This window comes from Schistosoma haematobium, chromosome 2, assembly GCF_000699445.3.
Source record: "Schistosoma haematobium chromosome 2, whole genome shotgun sequence".
NCBI lineage: Eukaryota > Metazoa > Platyhelminthes > Trematoda > Strigeidida > Schistosomatidae > Schistosoma > Schistosoma haematobium.
The window spans coordinates 37,165,832-37,190,460 of record NC_067197.1 but is presented as its reverse complement, the minus strand read 5'-3'; the positions used below and the strand labels follow the sequence as shown (position 1 = coordinate 37,190,460).

The window sequence follows — 24,629 nt, the reverse complement described above, 5'->3', positions numbered from 1 at the left end:
GAGAAGTAAAAATTTTATCAGATGTGTATAATCATATATAGATAAGGATGAGTGAAAATAAACTAATATAGTTCACCATATTATAGATTTAAAGCAATGAATCTCAGTAAAGTACACCAGAGTGATGAGTATAATAATTCATTGTTTATATGAAATAAAAATAGTTGAAAGATCTTTTCATCAAATTATCTGCATAAAATCACAAATTATATTTGGACACACTTTGATGAACTTGAATTCTGGTGTTAAATATAAGTAATAAGGATGTAAGTTATGATGATAAAATTCTCATTATTAAATGTCGTTCATAAATAGAGATGGATAGTGATTAGCAATGAAATCCAGGATTCGTGTTTTGTCTTATTCGGGACTCGTCAGATGAGTGTACCGACATCACAGAGTTGATGTTCACCCTGGGACTCAGACTCAGTGTTGTTCTCTTTAGATGCCATCATATCATCCACTTAGCTGCTGAATCTTGATAGCCGTTAGCTTATACAATCGTGTGAAATTTAATGCATTTTTGTATTAGTTGTTCAAATTTTCTTATTGATGTTTAGGACTCTAATTGATCAGCCTCTCACTGGCATATGATGAAATGCGTGTCCTGAATTTCACTGCTAGTCACCATCCATTTCTGCTTACAACGTTCGTCATATAAGGCAATATCGAGATAATCTGGACAGGATTCATATATGCCAATAAGGGACTGATCAACTGCAGTCCTAAACATCAATGGGAAGATTCAAACAACCAATACAAAATTGAATTAAACCTTATTCATTTTTTCTATTAAATGATAACAATATATATACAGATAAATTCACTCGGTATTGTTTGCTTGAATCTTCCCATTGAGGTTTGAGACTGCAACTGATTAGTCTTTATTGTCATGTGTACTTCCTGGGCGGATTGTCTCGATATTGACTTAATTCACAGGCTTTCTAAGCAAAGATGAGTAGTGGGTAGTAGTGGAATCAGGAACGCGCGTTTCGTTCTATTTGGCACTCGTCAGTTGGATTTACCTACATTTCAGAGTTGATGTTCACTCTGGAACTCGAACCCAGTACCATTCACTTCAAACGCCACCGCGTTATCCACTTAGCTACTGAGTCTTGATAGACACTTACTTGTGCAATGGTGTGATTCGCTAAGTGATAGACTAACTAGAGCAGTAGCTAAGTGGATAACATGATGCCGTTTGAAGCGAATGATTTTGGCTTCTAGTCCCAGAGTGAACATCAACTCTGAAATGTAGGTACATCCAGCTGACGAGCTCCAAATAGGACGAAACGCACGTTCTGTATTCCACTGCTAGTCAGTATCCATCTTTCACAATTGATTGATCACTGGGTGGTGATCAATGTCACGTATGTCAAGTCCTTCTTAGTGCAGATCGAATGCTATCGACCAAGTTGCAATGTGGCCACCAGTCTAGGTGACTCGGCACTGTGCGCACTATATATTGAGATTAGATGGTGGTTGGAGGTAGTCGACAGGAAACCCTGGACCCGGCTTTCGTGCTACTTGGCACTCGTCAGCAAGGTGTACCTGTAATCTTAAGGGAACTGGTGCTCCCTGAGGGATTCGATCCCGTGTCAACCAGCTTCACAGTCAGAGACGTTACCAATGACAAGTGCCAAACAGCACGAAATCTATGTCCACAGTTTCCTGTTGACTACCTCCAACCACCATCATGTCTCAACATAGTGCACGCAATATCGAATCAATTACACAAGTAACCACATTGCGATTTAGTTAATAGGATTCGATTTGCACTAAGAAGGACTTTGAAGCTGAGTGACACGGGATCGAATCCATCAGTAAGCACCAGTTCCTTCAAGATTACAGGCACACTTTGCTGACGAGTTCCAAGTAGCACGAAACTCGGGTGCAGGGTTTCCTGTCAACTACCTTCAACCACCATCTGACTATCCATCTTTGCATAGATATACATATGTTTACTTCATTATTATTTTTAATCAGAATAAGAGCTTAGATATATGTTGGGGAGATTTAATTAATTTAGTCATTTCATGTAAAGGTATATGTGATAATTATGGTATGAATGAATTCAGTATGTAAAATATTTAACATTACACCAAAAAATCAAACAAACTGATTAGATTATAAAATGAAATTTTAAAGGGAATATGGATAAGATTGTGCGCATATAGTAACTAATATTGTGTAACAAATCACCATAAGTGCATTAGATGAACTTATATTTCCACAAGTTTATTTATTTTCTCTTTTTTTAAAAAAAACACTTACACTTCCTTCATGTTTAGCTTTTAAACTGGCAACTCGAATTTTAGATGGTCGTTTAGGTAGATAACAAGTAGGTAATTTTTGACTGCATAATGTATAATTAGGATGCATATAATTCTGTTTAGAAAATTAAGTTTAAAAATACATATAACATTAAGCCTGTTTATCTAAATGTAAGTGAAGAAGGTGTATTTATGGGTTACAAATACATTTATGTTTATTTAACTAAGATACATATTACTCAGTGTATCAAAAGAATGAATATTAGTGTATTTTATTGATATAGATATTATCTATCACTCAGTCATTAACAACGTAAAACTTCGTATGTACGTACATCAGTTCGAGTTGCCATACCACATTAGCATAGAGATGCAGTTGTCGACTCAAATTCCGTAGTAGTAGAGGTAGTAAGAGTTTAAGCAGTAATCGGAAACATTAGGGCTTGGAGATGTTATTCAAGGAGTATAATACAGTGAAATAAATTTGGAAAGAGAACAAGTAAAGGGACATGAAGAATTCAAAAGATTAGAATTTTGGAGAACACAAAGAGTGGATGCACTTGTGCCATTGCAAACGATTTTGAGCCATGTCATTCAGGGTCCCTAACCATCACTTCCCTTTATCACCTCGCACCGCTAGGGTAAACGATTCGAGTACGCGGATCGTTATTCCTGGTCTCCTGAAACCACGCTCTAAACTACACGTAGGAGCTTTTAACGTCCGAACACTGTGCCAAATAGGACAATAAGCTCCCTTAGCTAGGACTTTAGAATCTCGCGCCATCGCTGTGTTCTGTGTCCACGAAACGCGCACACAGGATCCGAGTAGCGTCATTCATTTGACCTCACCATGTCAAAATAAAGAACCAACTCGATTCACACTTCGTGAAGATATTATCTATATATGAATACTGTCAGCAAGGGAGTTTTGTGGAGATTATATTAGTTTAATAGTTGAATTCATGAGTTGATTAAAGCTAGACCACCATAGAAAATATGGAACCACTGGACAGTTAAACGTTCACTCGCGTGATCGATAAGTCCTAGGTTCGAATCCTGCGATCGGGATCATAGATACACATTACTGAGGAGTTCCATACTAAGAAGAAATAATCGTCCAATGCCTCAAGGTTTTTCATGGTTGTCTATCTTTAATCGATTCATGAATTTAACTATTAAATAGGAATATTATATCCTTAAATCCATAATTTAAATAATGAGTCATGTAACAAAATATTATCCTTTATATACCGATTATGACAATTTTGTGATGCATTACTTTGATTCAGAAAGAAGTTACCACTACTTTTAAAGTATCACACAGACATAATTCTCAATAATGATTATCAAACTTAATCATACATAGAATTGAAATAATTAAAGCTAATAAAACTCTTAAATATGTTGTGGGATAGTAACTCACTGAAGACAATGATGGATGTGTCGCTCAATGTCGTTGATTAATTGAAGTTAGACATTAACACCGTTGGATACCGGCTCAATGGTCTAGTGGTTAAGTGCTCGCGCGCGAAACCAATAGGTCCCGGGTTCGAATCTCGCAAGGGGTGAGGTCGTGGATGCTCACTGCTGAGGGGTCCCACAATAGAACGAAACGGTCGTCCAGTGACTCCAAGTTTTCCATGGTGGTCTAGCTTCAAATGACTCATGATCTTAACCATTGAAATTCTTAAATATGTCTAAGAGTAGATTTTTAATCAAACGGTTAAATGTATAAATAAGCTATTCATCTCTTTCTGGACAAAGATTAAAAACCATAATATGAAAACCAGAGACTAGAATTTCAGTGAAAATTTTATCAAACCTGCGAATCCATTATGTTGATATTATCACTAAATAAAATAAGGTATAAAATACTTAGAATATCATCATAAATCGTTCACTATCCAATGCTCTACTTCTATGTAAATTGGTTTCAAAATTATTAACATCATCAAATGAACACGGTATGTTCATTCGGTGATTCTTAAAATCAATCTAAAATATTTTTTAATAGTTGAATTCATGAGTCAATTGAAGTTAGACCACTATGAAAAACTTAGAAGCACTGGATGGCGATATCTTCCTAGTGTGGGACTCTTCAGTAGTGCTCATCCACGATCCCATTATTATGGGAGTACTGATTAACTCCTCTATGATGTTTAATGACAAACAACTAATGCTTACATATGATGTTATTTTACTAAATTTAGTCTACAGAAATTATAACTTGTATAATTTATGATTTCGATTTCAGATCGCTTCATTTCGATAGCGGATAGATCTTACCATAATCATAAGTTTTTATGTAAAGAAATAAAGCTTACTACAATTACTCATTTAGAACTTAAGTCATCCCACCTCAAACTGTTATCGATAGATGAATTAACCTAAAAACTACTCTTACCTAATTACAATAATGTATGACTTATAGAATTCACTATTTACTTGATCCATTTTATTTGTGATTACATAAAGATGATGAGTAAACCAATATCATAGTTTATAGTTAACCTCTTTCTTAATCGTCTAATTATCAAATTTAATGAATAATATCCAAATGAGTGAATAAGTATTTTAGTACCTTCTAGGTTACCATCAGATATAAGAACATTGTTTTATAATTCAGCTGAACGTTGTTTGGTTCCAATTCTCCGTTTCTTGTTTTAAACCATACTTTCTGTTATAAAATAGGTTCGTTGATACTTTTATAATTGGAATTTCGAAAACTTATTTGAATTCAATAGTACCATAATATTTTAGTGCATATTTACAACTAATCATAAATAATTATATAAAGTTTTTGGTTGAGATCATGAACCGATTGATGTTAGACCACCATTGAAAACCTGGAAGCACTGGATTGGTTGAGGTTAGATGCCGGCTCGGTGGTCTAAACGTTAAGCGTTTGTGCGCGAGACCGAAAGTCTTGAGTCCCCATGCTAAGGAGTCTCACAATAGAACAAAACGGCCATCCAGTGCTTCCAGGTTCTCAATGGTGATCTAATATCAATCGGTTCATGATCTCAATCAAAAACTTAGTAATCTCCACAACCCTAAACTGATAATTATATAAAGCTCAGGAATCTATTTAAAGTATTTTCATGGTACTAAATGCCTGCCGCCAGTTTGCCTACTGTTACAAAAAGTTAACATTATAATAGCTTGTAAAGTTTTCTAAACAATAAAGTAAGGAATTCTATATACATTTTACTTACAGGCGCAGATTGATTAATGATCTTCGGTAATGGGACAGGTTTCTTTCTGAAAGATGGATGAGAATGTGTCCGAGTGGTATTTGTGAAGTTGTTTGATCGATTAGAATATACAAACTGCATTTTAGGTTGAGTATTTGTAAATAAACCGGAAGTCAATGGGATACGTACTTCAACATGATTCATAGGAAATATCCCAACAGCGCCAGTTCTTATAGATCTGCCTTTATACCATGATTCATCAACAATATCCTCAAGCATAATAATGTCACCAACCTTTAAAATATTTATTTTTGAAAAACTATCATTTTCACCATTAAAATAACCAAATTCAATATTTTATGACATTTTATATCATAAGCATATATCAATAACTATTTTATCAGACTTGCTTGCAATAAAAAGTACGATTTCTACTTCAATAACCGCGAAGACATTAGGTCGAATAACGCGGTTATGTGAATTTAAACTACTCACTAATATTCGGTAACGGTAAATATAAGAAAATTCAGATCGGTAGTAAATCTGGTAAAGTAATTATGAAAAGTATGTTCATTCTTGGTTGACATCACTGTATTCAGCTAACCCGATCATACAACGACTAAGTGAAACACTCCATTTCTTACCGAAAATTCAATGATTATTTCGAATGAAGAAAGAATAAAATTATAAAAAGCCAAAGATTTGAAAAATAAAATCAATAAGTTGGCATAACTACTATTCTGAACAAAATGGTACTGTTCAAACTGGGATTATTCATAATAACTTACTGATTATTCTTACCATTCAACTCTAAATAGATACCAGCCAACTGAAATAAATTCAGTAGTGGTCAGTACAAGATGTATAATCTAATCGAAACTGTTAAACCAAATCATTTAGAGGTTCAGGTTTCCACATTTGAAACCGAAATGTTTAAAAAACGATTGGTTGAATACCATGTTAGTTTTTTTATCTTAGTGAAACTCATGGATTACTTTTGATTTTCCTATAAATTTCTCTAGTTGAAATCATGAGCCAATTGAAGCTAGACCACCATGAAAAACCTGGAAGCACTGGACGGCCATTTAGTCCTAGTATGGGACTTCCTATAAATGTCGAACTGCTTATTACCTGATAGCTATTGTTTTTCCTACTTGATGAATTAGTTTGTATTTATCTTCTTTGTAGGTTTTCTTTTAGATAGTAATACATCAAACTTTTGGACATCGAGGAATCCTATATCAATCTATTTGTGTGATTATTTTAGGGATCCAGTATCCACACTAACTACTGAACAAATCTATACGATTAAAAATGAGGCCATCAACCAAATCCATTAGAATATGTACATCCAATAATTAGAAATTACAAAAGAAACTTATGGATACACACAATAGTCGTGAATGTAATTACTTGATCTCCACTATTTCTAATGTTTATGAACTGTTCTTTCCTATTTTAAGCTGTATGTACACACGATTCTCGTTTCTTCTAGCACAAACTGAGAAACATGAGCAGTAATACTATATAATAAGGATTACTAGTTGGCAAATGATAAAAGCGTTTTGTAATATATTAATCACCCACTAAATAGTGGACAGGATTGAAGTCATATCCACAAAGAGTCATTTCTACAGCATATCGGAACAGACAAGTCATTTAATATCAATATACAAAAGAATTCTGGCTACAACAAATGACGTAAGATAACTCTATGTTATCATATAATCGGTCCAGTAGCTAAAATGTTTGTATACAAAAACATTATCAATTATTGAAAATCATTACAGTGGTATTTAAAATCTAAGTTGATTTACCATACTCAGCGTTGTTAAAACAATGTCACTTACAAACGCATCATACACACTTTCTATCAAATTTTTTTGAAAACCATTTTGTAAGAGTAAGACTCAAAGTCAATGTATCTACTCATTATTAGCATTTGATAATGCTTTAAACAACCATTTTCATAATTATATAAATATGTTTTTAATGAATAACGAAAATGTCCATAATGTTATCGGTACTTCTGACGAATTAATATATCGTTGCGAAAGTAAGATACATTCTTTTCCGCTAAATTAGCTTCATAAACACTTTTGTCGATATGTAGACTATTAAAGTAAATTCAATTATAATAGTTGAATTCATGAAGCTATTAAAGCTAGACTACCATGAAAAACCTGGAAGCACTAGACGGCTGTTTCGTCTTAGTATAGGACTTTTCAGCAGTGTACATCCTTGATCTCGCTCACAGGACTGGAACCCAGGACTTATCGGTCTCGCACGCGAACGCTTAACCTCTAGATAACTGATCCAGCATCCAATGACGTTAATGTCTAACTTCAACAAATCAATTATGATTAAAGCTTACTGATTTTATATTTTCTAATCCAGATAATTTATGGAGTAAATCAGTTATCGGAATTAGTAAACCATATATTATTTTGAGGATTTATCTGAAGTACACAAAAATATAACTTGAGAAATAGGATAAATTATTCTTTCCTTACTTCAAATTCTAAATCGCCATCTACTCCAGTTTCAAAATTATACAAAGCAATCACATGTGGTTGACCCATATGTGCAAATTTTTCAAATGATTTTATATTAAGACCACCATTGAATCGTTCATCTATTGATAATGCCGATGAAGAAGATAAACTTGTAATACTTGATCTTTGAGCATTTCGATGATTTTTAGATAAATTATCCAAACTGTTTTCAATAAAATATTAAATGAAAAGAATTATTCGAATTGCGTTATAGACTGTAAACAAAATAACTCTTTCTCATTTAGATATTATAATGAAAGTAGCTTAGCTTATTAATACTCACCTTTACAATAAAACAAAACTAATTGGTGCCACATTTCAATCGATATGTTATTATGTAACTGTTATTTTATCTACCTCATATTCCACACGTTATGCTCCTGAGCCGTATAACTAGTGAGCAACACAATATTCAGTATGAGGATTTTTAATCAAGTAATGTGGATAGATATCAGTCGAATGATTAGTAACTCAGTCGTACTTGAATTTTGACGAGTTTAGTTGACAGTAGTAGATAACACCATTTTGTAAATATTTTACCATAATAGTCACACTAAAGAATCTACTTACATACTGCCCTTTTCATTATAGAATCAAAATGATCATTTACTCAAGCAACATTGGTTGGTTTCAGGGAGTCATGAATATAAAGAACGATATAGACCCATTTATGGACATTTCATTTCTGAATCTAATGATTATTTGCTGATCTAAAACTCGGTTTGTAACCTGATTCACATTTATTATGCTTCTGCATAGGCTACAAATCTTAGAAAAGTTACATGCTACAAAACTGATGCATCAGAGTAATTCAACTTACACTTGTGGACTATTATTAAATACCCACGGTGCATGAACATGTTTATTCTCAGCTGAGGCAGCTCGATAAGATCCAGAAAATGGCGTAGGCCTAATAGGCTTGGCGAGAACACTCTACAGTAATAAAAATCATACACAAGACAAAGTAAAAAATATTTAACGTCTCACATATGGAATTTATTCAGCTATTAAGAAATAATTGATCAAATCCTTAATTGTTATTAAGAAATTCATAATTAATTAAAAATAGTCAAATTATTAAACGATAACCTTATCACGTATCCACATCAAATGGTGTACTCGACTGTGATTGATCAACCTTACATGTCATACAATACGTCGTAAAGTATTTCTGAATTGGATTTACATATCATTCTTTTAATTGCCCCATCAGAAGGCGTTTGAAACATCAGAACAAATAACGTGCATAAATCAAGTAAAGTCATGTGAATAAGAAATCAACAAACTTCATTGAACAATAATAATCCATTAATTAAATTCCTTTAGAAACGAACACAACATAAGTAATGACTAAGTGCTGCTTAATTTAATAGTTGAATTCATGAGTTGATTTGAGCTACACCAACATTGAAGATCTGACAGCACTGGACGGCCGTTTCGTCCTATTATTGGACTTCTCAGCGGTTCGCATCCACGATCCCGGCCTAACGAGATTCGAGCCCAGGACCTATCAGTCTCTCACGCGAACGCTCAACCTCCAGACCACTGAACCGGCATCCATTGGTGTTAATGTTCAACTTTAACCAATCCGCGATATTGCGCGACCGTCCATCATTGTCTTCAGTAAGCAACTGCCTCACAACAGATACAGTTGAACTACACTGGTTACGGCTTCGCACTAGAACTCCTGGAAATACATCCTGAAGCCAGTCACTAGTAAGCACATAATGATTATTGCTACTTAACTATCAAATGATTTGATGAAAGGAAGTTTTTAAAGACATTTTAATAATGTCGGTGATTGTAGTCATTCATCAAAATGAATTTTAAATAAATTTATGTACTGGTTACAAACAATGACAAAAACGTTTACTGCTTAGAAGGCTTAATACTATTTTATTCATTGTACTCCATGTATTTATCTGTTTTATTTATTGATTCTTGTTATCTATCAGTGATAGGCTAAGTCATTAATTGATAATTTCTCTAACATCGACTATGGGTAAGGTAGAACTGTTAAGAGTCTAAGTTTTCAAGGCCAAAAGTATTCATTGCAGATAAGTATAACCAAACGTAAAACACAAGTTTGCTGCATCATACTGGAACCCTGGAGTCAATCAGCTCTAAAACAAATTGATGGCATGCACGCATATGCAAAACATATTTTTAGTAAAAAACAAATCATTTGATAATGATGATAACAATGTTTTCTTTAGTATCTTTTCAAATTTGTTCATATTCCAAACACTGACTGTTAATTGTCATATACGACAGATAAACAAAATACACTACCATAACTACAGTACATTCTCAAGTTCATTCGAAAAACCATTATTAACGTGTCCTACAGTCATATTGTAGTGTGTGCTACCTATATCAGCATAAGTAGTATATAACGCTAGTCAGGAATATGATGTCTGGCAGCAGAAGATTGAGAAGATCAAGAAGGAAAGAACGGGAACAGAAAGTAATTGGTATGGAAAGGAAGTACTAGTGAATTCTGAGAAGATTGACTGATGTTTGCAAAAGCAACAGGGAAGTTTGAGACAATTGATTAATATTTTGCAAATTGAGTATTCACTGCATGGTTCTCAAATTTTGGATATAGTCCAGTAGACATGTAAACTTTGATATTCACCAAGATTATGATACTGTAGTGAACAGAAGACGTGTGGGGACAATCGGACTATATTTAACTCAAAATTACAGAGTTACTTGGTAAAATAGAAAAACCATACTATAATACTTAATTTGCAAAATGTTCAGTAATTGTCTCGAACTTCATTGTTATTGTATTTGCATACTAACTGCTTTGTATTCCCGCTCTTCCTTTCTTGATCTTCCCCATCTTCTACCGCCAGACATTACATTCCTGACTCGCGTCATATACTACTTATATCAATATAAGTAGCACGCACCACAATACTAATTTTAGTGATAGTTTGAATGGTTAATTCTATTTACTAGTTAATAATTCATACTCCCTCATAATAAGTAATCTGTATGTTAATTACAAACATGAGATTTATTGGACATGAACTACAGATATATAAGCAAGGATAAAATGTTATAGACATTTTGGTGCCCGTTTTCATTTATTCTAACATATAGTAACAGCAAAATTTGTATCACATAGATTACAAAATTGAAATTCGAACATTCTTCCTATACATCACGTTCGATTTAGTTTAGTATAGAAAAAAATTGTTGCACAACATATCAAACATATAAGCGAATAAATAAGTATTACAGGGTGAGTGAATTGCAACATTGCCTGGATATGATAAGCTAATTACGGCTACAGGTATTGTCATGTAGTGTGAATTCGATGTAACTTTGAGTATTTTGGTAGACATCACATTAAACATCGTGAAATTGTAGTGAACGAGAACACAATTGGGGGCCAATCGAATGTAATTAAACATAAAATTACAGAATCTCTTAGTAAAATCTGAGAATTATACAGTAAATACTTAATTTGCAAAATATTAATCAATTGTCCTAAACTTCACTGTTCCTTCATTTCCAAAGACCAATCGCTTTCTATTCCAGTTCTTTCATTCTCGATCTACTCGACCTTCGATTCTTGACTAGCATTATACACTACTTATGGCGATATAAGTAGTATACATCATAAAATTATTAGTAATAATAATAATATATGCAGATTACATGCTATTTTCAAACTATGATCTATTCACTTAATACTATTTCATCTATACTTCAACTAAACTATTAGTAAATGACAGGATTTACTTTTCTGAGATCATATTTACAATTCACTTTGATGTTGGTTGTTTTTTTTCACTCATTTATACTGTCTATTAATGAAATTGCTTCTAGTATATGTAATGAATTCATGATTGCAAGTAAAAGGAAAACGTCACCAAATTTCTCTACTAACAATAAAGATGTCTATTATTACAGATTTAAGTTGAATTAACACCATTGAAAATGTCTTCATTTGTTCCTTATAGATGTCAATTTATGTATATAGTTTTTAATGAACATCATCTTTAACTTTCCATCATTCATTTTGTTTTTGTTTGACTGACACTTATCAAAACATCTACTTGGTGAGAATATTTTTTTATGATTTTCCAAACTGAGAAAATATTGTTAAATCATCTGTACTGAGTGTTGTAAAGTATATTGATGTACAAATACCAATTAATGAACCTTATCCAAAGAAAAAACGTTGTTGAATAGAACCAAGGAAGGATACCTAGATATACAGTTTTTTGACAATCGTCCTAAATTAACTAATATCAGTCAAAATGTATAGCATGATTGATCTCTTTATACTAGTGATAAAGTCTTACATTATCGATAAATTATGTTCAGGAATTACGGCAGATAACAAGATACCATTTGTTACTTAGTAATCAGTTATCACCAACGTCTCTTGATAGGAATTTATATAGAGTCAATTTCTTAAATGAGTTATGCAAAATCAAGTGAAGATCGATTGACTTTTATATATTATTTCACCAACGGAGTTTGATGAATATAAAGTACCTGTAATTACTTCAATATGTCTTTAACTCCATTACAATTCTTGTGTGTTTGTTTTTTTCAGATAAGTCCAAATTATCCTTTGTTTCTTTGGAAAATTTTATGAGAAATACTTGTAGTTAAGTAATTGATGAAGGGTTTATATACTTTGATAACATGATGACTAAAGATTCAAGACTATATACTAGAATATCGTGTTTTAACTAACATTCATTTCAGTTTCTTGCCTAATACATTTTTTCACTGATTGAAATCATGAGTCAATCGAAGCTAGACCACCATGAAAAACCTAGAAGCACTGGATGGCCGTTTCGTCCTAGTATGGGACTCATCAGCAGTGCACATCCACGATCCCACACCCTGCGAGATTCGGACACAGGACCTATCAGTCTCGCGCCAGGCACTTAACCAACTAGACCACTGGGGCACAGTGGTGCAACTTCGTGGATTGGTTGAAGTTAGACATTAACACCATTGGATGCTGGCTCAGTGGTCTAGAGATTAAGTGTTCGCGCTCGAGATCGATGAGTCCTGGGTCCGAACCCCGCGGGGTGCGGGATCGTGGATGCGCACTGCTGAGGAGCCCCATACTAGGACGAAACGGCTGTCCAACGCTTCTAAGTTTTCCATGGTGGTCTTGATTTAATTGACTCATGATTTCAATTGGTAAAATTTCTAAAATCTTCACAAAACCCCTTCTGATAATACATTTTTTATCACCATATTTCATGGTAATATTCTATATTATTATGCATACGTTTACTTGGTTGCCTATTTGACATCAATTTCAAAATGAATGAAACAGTATTTCACAAACGATTAATATGTTTTGATTCAATACCTTGAGAGATTTATCACGAGAATTTAATAAAAACTTACTGGTCCACGTTGTTCGCTTGTAGAACGTTCACTGACCATTTTAAGATAATTTGAATTGGTTATCTAAATAGTTAAAAATAAGAAGTAATGCAACAATGTAGTAGCGATATAAAATGACAACGTGAAACCATTCCAAGATATATTTTTATTAGAATATAAACTTTACTAAATAGTGGAGAGAGTAATCAACATTTAAAAGAAGTTATAATTGAGGTTTAAATGTATTGAACTATTCAAGTAAGCAAATAGATATATACAATGAGACTGTATAGACTATTTGTTTCAGTAATCTAATTAAACTGTTCATATGAAAATTGTCTGCAATATGCTTATTGAATTGCTGAAAAATTTTCGTTTTTATTTATTTATTAGGATCATGATTTATGAATAACCTCTGATATTTTTGATTCATCTTTCTATGAACTGTAAACGATCATAATTACTATTAAAACTACCTTGAAAGAACCGAAATTCTAATTCAGGCTTATACCCTTGTAGACATAAAACGAAATCTGAAGAAGCATAGAAAAGAAACAGAAGATCTATAAGGCTTATGTTATTGATAATGGTTACTATCGACGGTGTTTTGAAAGAACTCCTAAAAATGATCATTCAAAAACTATCGATAGATCCATGATAAAATACAAAATAGTATATCAGTAAAGATATCCGTTGCATATTAACTCTTTATAACTGTACAGTCAGATATCTATTCAATCCAATTACTAATTAACATATATTTTCTACAAAGGTGACAAAAGGATCTCGAATGATCTCTAGAATGTAGAATACATAACTAACAAAATGAAGATCGGTATAAATATAAATCAATTTTGTACGTATTTGAGGTATTTTTTCTGTAGAAAAACATCAGTTCATTTATAAAATCAATAAGTATTAATATTAAAGTAATAGCTGATCATGAATAGACAAATCGAAGTGAACGAGAACACAATTGATGATAATCAAATGTGTTGGAACACAATATTACAGAACATCTTAGTGAAATCTGAGAACCATACAATAGATTATTTATTTGCACAATATCAGTCAGTCGTTTTAAACTTCAATGTTCTTTTATTTCCATATCAATCATTCTCTGTTCTCGTTCTCTTTTCTGTGATCTTCTTAACCTTCTTCTGCCAGGTACCTCACTTTCGATTGATGATACATACTACTGATGTCTATCGACATCAGTAGTACACACCACCATATTGTGAAACGAAATCTATAGAAATAAAATTCAGTAATCAAGATAATTTCTAATAGAAGTGATCTTTTTGTTTCAATGAATCTTTTTTCGATCTCTTTGTGTATCAGTCAGGTTATTCTATTGGAAAGAAAGGTATTTATTGCTTTGAGATCAATCATACATTTTGTTAATACATGCAATAATATAAATAAAGATCTATTCTGTTCTAATAGGTTATGGCAGCACAGACCGATGTTTTGTACTGATAAGTTCTGCATAGGTTCTTTACTCGACAGAATATGAAAATATACTTTATAAAACTTAAAGTTATTGTTTAATCCCTACATTTTGCTGTAAATGACCGCGTTAGGATAACAACAATCCTGTAACTACATTCACTACCTCATCTTGTAATTAAAACAAAGAATCTCATATCATGTTAAGGAAACAGTCAACATGTATGTCGTAACTATTATTAGATCTAAGGCAACAGATTGGTCTGAAAATAAATTATAACGAATTGCAACGAAATTGATGGGCACAGAAATCCTTCTTAAAGTCTCACAATTTCATATTAAAACAGTATATTACGTAAACAACATACAAGCATTCACAAGGTAAGTTATCGTTTCTGTAAATATATCAAGTCAAATTATAAAACATTTATAAACCTATAATTTACTTGCTATCAAAAAATTATAAATTATAAGAATTTCCTGTCAAGCAACACCAAAGTCAGAATTTTCAATACAAATATCAAGATCATTCTACTGTATATGGCGGAAACATGGAGAACTACGCAAGCCATCATCTAGAAGATACAAGTGTTTATTAACAGTTGTCTACACAAAATATTTCGGATCCGATGGCCAGACACTATCAGCAACAGCCTCGTATGGGACTGAACAAATCAGATTCCAACGGAGGAAGAAATCAGAAAGAAGCACTGAAAGTTGATAGGACATGAATTGAGGAAAGCACCCAACTATGTTAGAAGACAAGCCCTCACATGGAATCCTCAAAACCAAAGGAGAAGAGCAAGACAAAAGAACACATTACTCCAAGAACTGGAGAAAAACATGAGAAGAATGAACAAGAATGGATAGAACTAGAAAAGAAGGCCTAGGACAGAGTGGGTTAGAGAATGCTGATCAACGGCCTATGCTCCATTAGGAGTAACAGGCGTAAGTAAGTAATTGATCAGTCTCTTGTTAGCATATGTGCATTATGTGAGGACTGCCATGATATCGCCTAACGTCACAAGCTCTATAAGAAAAGTTGGATAGTAGCTAGCAGTGGAATCCAGGACGCGCATTTCGTCCCAATTGAGACTCTGCGATCCAGGTACATCCAGCTAACGAGTCCGAAATAGGACGAAAAGCGCGTCCTACTATCCATCTTTGCTTATAATGCTCCATATAACTGCTTGTTCCTACATGACATATTATTTTGACATTAAAAATGAATTGACATGATCCTATTCTTCAAAATTTCATGACCGTATAACACTGAATGTAATCTCCTATTGATTATTTCATTGTTTGTTTTTCATATAAGATGTATGTTACATTTAAAAATACCCTGTAAAATGTAATCGTTCTGTATGCAAGAAATTGAATAATAAAAACTTTCTTAACATAAATGACTTAGAAACATTTTGGAATGTGTCACACCTAGGAGTCACCTAACCCACTGATATCATGAAATTAATTCTATACTATAGAATGAAATTGATGTAAATTGATGACAGTTGATTTTCAAAAAGCTAATTCATAATAGTTATGAAATGTAAGGGATAAATGATAACGTGTACATCCTGTAGGAACATAACGAAGATATTTCCACAACCTATAAAGCAATATTATATGATGGTAACACTGTCTCATCACAGTTTCTTGCGTATGACATCAGTTTTAAAAATACAATTTGAGCGAAGTTATTTTCATTTTACACTAGACTTTTATCTTCGCCTCGATATCAACACCTTTTAAAGTTACTTCTTCAGCATTGTAGTGGCTGGTACATATTCGTCTTACGAAAACAGATCGTTTGGTCTTTCTCTTAGAAATAAAAGAGAAACGTAATAACAAATTACCTGGCTTCATCTCTAATATTTCTTGTCCTACAATAGCAGTAAGGCTGTTAAATACATCTAATGGAATAGAAGAATGCTTGGTTATATTTACTTCATTTCTGATTGATTAATTTATGTCAATGTTTTAGTAAAATTACGAAAACCGATCAAAATTCAAGCTTAGATAACTTTGAAGTCTATTCTGTAAAACAGTTTGTTAAGCAATGCATATATAAAGCAACTACCTAATGCATGAGGTAAGCGGACTCCAGTCAATATTTTAACGTTTGCAAACATGATTTACCATCTGTGATTTAGATTATTGTAAAGTATGTCATTAACTCTTATACAAAAATGGTATCTCAGACCTATATACATAAACATACAGCTAAATAATGTGTCATAAATTTATGCATTGTCTTTAAAAATGTTGAAAAGTTACTGCCCAATATTGATAATAACTGTCATTCTACAACTTCAACTTCATACCTATTTTCTAAAGCCACAAATATTCTTCCGTTATCTAAATAAACCGCTATTGTAAACACTAAACGTTGTTGTGGCACAAATTTTAAGCTCGAGTTATACATAAACTCAAATTATTTATTTCAGTGGTTAAGATCATGAGTCAGTTGAAGCTAGACCACCATGGAAAACCTGGAAGAACTGGACGGCTGTTTCGTCCTACTGCGGCACTCCTCAGCAGTGCAAATCCTTTATCCCGTCTCGCGAGATCCGAACCCAGGACTTACTGGTTTCGCCCGCGAGCAATTAACCTCTAAACCACTGGGCCGGCATCCAACGGTGTTAATGTCTAACTTCAACTAATTCACAAAATTGAGCGACACATCCACCATTGTCTTCAGTGAGTTACTATCTCCCAACAGACCCAGTTGAACTCCACTCACTAGAACTCCAGGATATACCTCTTGAAGCCAGTCACTAGTGAGCATATGCTGATTAATGTCAGATGGGTTTTGTGGGTATTCTAGTAATTTCAATAGTTAAGATCATGAGTCAGTTGAAGCTAGACCACAATAGGACGAAATGGCCGTCCAATGCTTCCAGGTTTTCCATGGTGGTCTAACTTCAATTGACTAATGATCTTAACCATTGAAATTACCATTATATCCTTAGAACCCATCTGATATTAATCACATTATTTACTTGAAAATTCACTATAAATAGATCAATACGGTAACAATCCATAATTAATGATGTTGCCAACAAAATGTGCATCTAAATTTATAAATATATTGACACTTTTCAGATTTACAACATATTATTCTAACTATATAGTGCTGCAGTTGCGGCACTCACTATGTATTGGTGTTTTTTACGAGGCACCTACTTAGATGGTCGATAATTATCAATACTTCCTGAATTTCTTATTGTAATATGTAAAATCTGCTTGCCTTAATGGTATATTAAAGTTTTACCACATAATCAGAAAAAAAAACAATAAAATTAACAAAAGAAGTAACAATGTTTCACATTTGCATGTTGTTTATTAATAATATATTGCATAGCAGCAATGTCAATCATGTGAACGATCAAAGTCTTTAACTAATGATCGATATACAATAATATTAGTCATAGTTAGCAACTAATTATTATGTAATAAGTGACCATGAAGCAATGACGAAAAAACACTATTTAAATTTAAACTCGTGAAAAACTCTACAACTCAATAAATAAAACCCTTTAAAAAAGCTCATGATTCCTAATAGACCTTGACAATGCACAAATGATTACGTCACATCCCATTGTATTTACCAATTGACATGTTTGTGTGGACACCCATACATAGGAAGGAATAATCGAACAATGCAATCTAGAGTCATTGAACATGTGCCTAGATGGCTTCAAAACCAATTAGTGTCGAATGATCCGATCAGTGTTGGAGGTGGAAAACTATGTTCATCGATAGCAAAACATATAATTGAAACAGGGCACAAAATTGACATTAATAGAGCTTTTAAAACGTTGTATAGATATTGTCGAGGTCGAATTCTCAGGTTTATTGAAACCTTGACTATTCGTAAATATAAATCCCCCTTATGTGCACGAAAATAATTTGTTATAACCTTGACTTTACCCCGGTAATCCTTAAGTTATTTTATAGACTAAGATAATTCGACAATTTCTTACTATTTCTATATTACGTAAAATGTTTCTCTCCCCTTTGTTACCTTTCTCACTTGAACTTTCATTTAATTGACCTTTATTAATTTTCATATAAAAATGTCCTGACAAGTATATATGTGACCAGATTTTTTGAAATGTACGGCCCAAATACATCTTATATATTTCAGATCAACTCCATCTTTCAATTGCTCTATCGAAATGTCTAAAAGGGACTAATTACTTTAAATGATACATATATAACAAATTCTATTCTATAGAGCCCATAATCAAACATTAAATTGTAGAACTACAAACATAATGTGTATTAAATTGAATGCAAGGGTATCAAATGTAATAAGACTGAAGAACGTAATCTGCAAACATAGGCATATACACGTCCTGGCTTAATGTTATTCGTGAAGAGTAATAACAGTCACGAATCATTAGCTTGATAATTATTACTGTAAATTCTCTCATGAATTTCGTTATATCCACATAAAACTGTTGTATTATTCATTAGGACTTAAATGTAAGTTTAAAGAAGTTGATTTTCGATAATTCATTTCTGTTCTTCTGAATTAATTCAACAATCAGAAAACTGCTCGTATCATAACACTTTAAGAAACACTTTTATCAGAATAAATGATACGATTCTATTGACTTCCACATAAAATTGTGTCTACAGATTAGGTAGTGTCGATTGTGATGCGTTCTATATTGGAGAGTCTTCCCGTGAGATCTCGACTCTTGTCAAGGAATACTTAAGTTGCACAAAAATACCTCCTAATAATCCTGTAGAATCGAAAAATTTACAGATTAAATCAGCAAGAGCAGTACACGCTATTTTCAATAATCGACAAATTAATATTAAAAATATCAACATAATTCAAAAGAGGCTTTGGCAACTATAAAAAGAGGAGAGTAGCCGAAGTGTTTCACATAATGCTAAATCCTTCTGCCCTCAATAAGAAAGAAGGCTTGAATATTCATCCAACCTGGATTGTTTATCCAACTAACCACATATGAAAAATTCCCACAACGTGATTTGGAACAAAGTATGTAAGCGAACTAAATTGCTTTCAGTTAAATACTCATCATACTTTAATATGCAGTAATATTTATGTGCATATACGCAATTATTAAACCAAACAAGGCAGTTTATGAGTTATTGATAACAGTGAGAGAGAGTACATAAATAAACGTAGTAAGTGGATAGTACAAAGTACCTGCATCTCAGAGTTGATGTTCACTCTGGGACTCGAAACCAGTACCATTCGCTTCAAATGCCATCACGTTATCCACTTAGCTACTGCTCTAATCAGTCTATCACATAACATATCACCAGTTCAATCTCCATTGAATTGCAGCTTCAAGAAAAGGAGGTTTCTTACTAGCCGTTGATGTTGCCATTTTCTTGTTAGTTAAACGCAAGTTGTTCTTCAGGAAACCTTGTGGATAACCCATTTCAATCAACACAGTATGAATAAGCTCTAGTTTCTTGTTTACAGTGTCATCTGTGCATAACTTCCAATCTCTATTTACAAGACATCTAACTAGGTTTCTCTCCTAGTAAATGGGTAAAAGGCTCAAAAAATATGTGCAGTGGCTTGTTTAAGAACGTTTCCCATACACACTTCTACTGATAGAACTTCTTTTCTGTTTAAAAGACACCAAAGAAATATAGCCTATTATCAAGTTCCTCATTATACGTTAATTTGATTGCTGAATGTTTATCGTTAACTACATCTAAGAGTTCTTCTTTTTCAATGTTCTGATCGACAATAATGAAAGTATAACTAATGTAATAAAAGCAAAAGTCAAGCTTATCCATGACCCTTTTGAAAGGTCAGTTTTATAGTCTTGCGAGAAAAAAATCAGCAAGGGTATAACCTAGAGGTGAACCTCAAGCTATTCCATCAGTTTGTGGATAATGTGTTATTAACGAAAAAACGAACGTTGACCCATTGATTTAAGCCTTTGTTGTTTTCATCACAACTAGTACATTTGTCATCACATTATCAATTCATACTTTTATTATTATTACGTTTATTTATGTAATCTCTCTCATTGTTATCAATAACTCAGAAACTGCCTTGATTCGTTTAATGATTTTGTGTATGAATATAAACATTACTGTATATTAGAGTAAAGCCTGGTGAGGACGTAATGGAAAACAATATTGCGCATTTATGTATGTTTTTCTTAAGCACATTTGACCTTATTTGTTTCTACACAATCTACACGCACACACACACACACCTAATTTCAACCTCGCTACTCCATATTACAATTGCATACATTTTTTCATACCCACATTCTGACTTACAATTTAATACAGTGACTTGTCATATAAATTCACCTTGGCCAAGAATAACTTCACACTGACATATTTAGACCTATTATGATTTTGATTGTACTAAAAATATTCTACATTTTTTCCTTTGTACTATTTAAACGTGTGATAATTTCATCCGGTTACTTACTTAAACTGAAGAAGTGACTTAAATTAAGTCACGAAACGTTAGAAATACTATTTTTCTACAAAAAATATACTTACTATTAACTTTCTACGTAATGCTCAATTTGTTTGAAATCATCAAGTCTAACTGTTGCATTGATACTTATATAACTATCTCTTCAGAAATAGACAATATAATGTAGCTATATACCTAAATTTAATTACTTGACGCCTTATATTTTACTCAGTGTTGAAGACTATACTAAAATATTTCATATAATATGACGTTCATTATTATTTTATTTTATCTGACATATACTGATCCTGTATGTAAACAATTTATTGTACTTATTCGAAGTGGATCACTTATATAAAAAAAATCTACCTAGTCTATACTCACTAATTTAAAACACAATAAAACTGTGATGTGCGCTACTGATGTCTATAGATGTCAGTAGTATGTATCATCATTTGAAAATGAAATACTTGGAGGCAGAAGGTTACGAAGATCAAAGAAAATAGAACGAGAACAGAGAATGATTGATATGGAAATGAAAGAACAATGAAGTCTAGTACGATTGATTGACATTTTGTAGAAAGAACAATCAAGTTTATAGCAATTGATTGACATTTTGCAAATAAAGAATTTACTATATGGTTTTCAGATATTACTAAGAGATTCTGTAATTTTGTGTTCAAACACATTCGATTATCCTCCAATTGTATCCTCGTCCACTACAATATCATATATGTTTCAACCAATATACATATGTAACATGATCGATTATCAATGTAAATTAGTTATAGTGTCATTGATTATTATCATAATCAAATGTTACTGTTTTACTGATTGTTCAATGAGATTAGTTTTGTTTTAAAATTAAGCTTTTCTTTTTGAATTGAATGGTTTAACTGTAATGTTTAAGTGATCATTCTGAACAACATCAACAATAAGTCATTGATCATATCAAATAAATTCATGTAGGATCACATTAAAATTATAAATAAACCATTCAGCTTTAAAAAAAAATGGTGATATAATAAACATTTATTCCTTCAATAAAAATTATTGCTCCCTTTATTTCAAATATTACTCCACCTGGAGTCCCTCCGGGGGCTACTGCCGGTCCTAAGCACGGATAAAGGAGGAGGGTTGGGCATGGAACTAGTGACCCCAACCCGTAGAAAACTAACTCGCTAAAAATACGCTAACCAGAAAAAAATCATTCAAACCTTTTTGACTCTGCCCTGGGAGTCAGAAGGTCTTCATTTAGAATAACTATAAAGCCTCAAGATGAAAGCCGAATTCCTTCGGAAGTTACGAGGCCGATGCCCCTTCTGATAACTAGAGCAACCATTTATTTAGGTACATGGAATGTTCTCACTAAAACTCCAGGAAATACCTCTAGAAGCCAGTCACTCGTGAGCATATGCTGTTTAATAACATAAGTTTTTGTGGACATTATTATAATTTCAATAGTTGAGAACATGAAACTCATGATCCCAACTATTGAAAATGTTCTCTTTTTTTAAGAGAGAAGGCCTCCAACATTCTTTTTAGTGAATTGATTAACAATAAAATTTATTATTCATCATTTTATTTTATTCTTTTATCATTGAAAAATAAAGGTAAGAAGAAAATATTCTAATTTACGTCAGCATAAACAAGTGAGTTGAAGTATCTTTGTTAAAAGAAATAAAAAGAAAAAAAATAGTAGTAACTATGTATCAATCATAGAATGTAATAGTAACTAAGTGGCATGTGAAGTGTTGCTTTATATTATTTATATCTTTTATTATAGTAGTTCACGTTAGTGACTAGATTATTTTCATGCCTTTTGATTGATTGGGATTACAATTTCAGAAAAAAACTTTTTTGTTTGGTTTTATCACTGCGATATTACCAAAAGGAGTACTATACGAAATTGTTACGTAATTCATGCATAATTGGATCAATGGCAGTTGAGCTTATTATAGATACAAACGATGTATCCGGTTAACATGGTTCATGTTTTATATAAACGATTCATTTAAGGAATTTCAATAAATTTAATAAACACCTTGTATTCTGATAATTAAAATAACCCATAGTGTCATTGAATAAGAAAAAGTGAATTCAGCGAAATAGAAAATTTTCTTTTCGACGAAATCATTTACCTAATCTGTACATTCGTATATATAGTTATATATGGAAAATATATGTTTATAGAAGGATAGAAAAGATTGCATCACAATAATGGATTCGAGACTACATAAAAAATGAGGTTATGTCCATTTGGTGTTGTTTTACTTGTATCCTCCCATTGTTATTTAGGACTGTAATTGATCAGTCTCATGTTGGTATTTGTACATCCTGTGCGGATTGCTTCAATATAGCCTTAAGTCACAAGCTTTTTAAGCAAAGATAGATAGTGGCTAGCAGTGGAATCCAGGACTCATGAGCTGGAAGTACCAGCATCCCAGAGTTGATGTTCACTCCGGGACTTGAGGTTATGTACTAATCAAAGGGGTAAGGAAGAAACTAGTTTATAGATCAGATTATTGTCCAATTGACGGATATGAGGAAAAACGACAAACATAGAGATCATAATAATAAACTGAATAATAATCAAGAAAACGTGTATAAGGGTAGTAATAAATTGAAAAACAATAATTTAAAAAATTCAATAATAATCAAACAAAAGTGCAGAAAAAAAAAGAAAAAAAGCCCAGAAACATACCGATTAAGGAAATTAGGGCCAAAGAAGAATGAGAGGCTGGATAAATCATTTCTGCATGCAAGGTTCAGGCTTAAGTTCGTGAACTGACAGTGCCTCAGCCGTGCATTAAATATTTTCCATATAACTATAGATACGAAAGTACAGCCTAAGCAAATGATTTCGTCGAAAAGAAAATTTTCTTCCCTGAATTCTCTTTTTTGTCTTCTATTCCATTTTCGGCCATAAATTCCGATTTTTTTTTATTAGTTAACTGACAGAATATCTTATAATCTAGTTTATATAGGCTCTAGTTATTCTTCAGTCTTTTAATATCTATCAAAACTCATGACAGAATAAATACATTATACCTGCAACTAACTGCGAATAGATTAACTGTATTGCGATCGTTAACCAAGGAGAAATCCTAGAAATCTTTAGAAACATTTGTATAATATTATCAATTATATCTATGGAGTTTCAGAACATCCGTTGAAATCTGTACATAATTTTATCTATTTGTATTGGATCGTTAGTCGTTTCAATCTTGCAAATAAACCAAAATTACTTTTGTAAAAACCATGCAAAGATCATTTTAGTGAACAGTTTCCAAGATGTTAGCATAATTGAAGCTCCGGTAAAACTAGATAACAAACTTTGACTAGC

At 32.6% G+C, this 24,629-nt stretch overlaps 1 protein-coding gene across 2 annotated transcripts in view; it reads right to left on the bottom strand.

Moving 5' to 3' along the window:
- The window catches only part of SORBS1_1 (Sorbin and SH3 domain-containing protein 1), a gene marked incomplete at its 5' end in the record, with an annotated part of 50,059 nt that overhangs the window by 13,019 nt on the left and 12,411 nt on the right, over positions 1 to 24,629 (bottom strand). Inside the window, 5 exons of one of the 2 annotated variants that reach the window (XM_012943853.3) lie at positions 2,275 to 2,388; positions 5,489 to 5,761; positions 7,981 to 8,185; positions 8,843 to 8,955; positions 13,417 to 13,479. In XM_012943853.3, coding sequence (XP_012799307.2) covers positions 2,275 to 2,388; positions 5,489 to 5,761; positions 7,981 to 8,185; positions 8,843 to 8,955; positions 13,417 to 13,479 — 768 coding nt within the window. The remainder of the gene's footprint in view (positions 1 to 2,274; positions 2,389 to 5,488; positions 5,762 to 7,980; positions 8,186 to 8,842; positions 8,956 to 13,416; positions 13,480 to 24,629) is intronic. The other variant, XM_051215117.1, reaches the window with a different exon arrangement.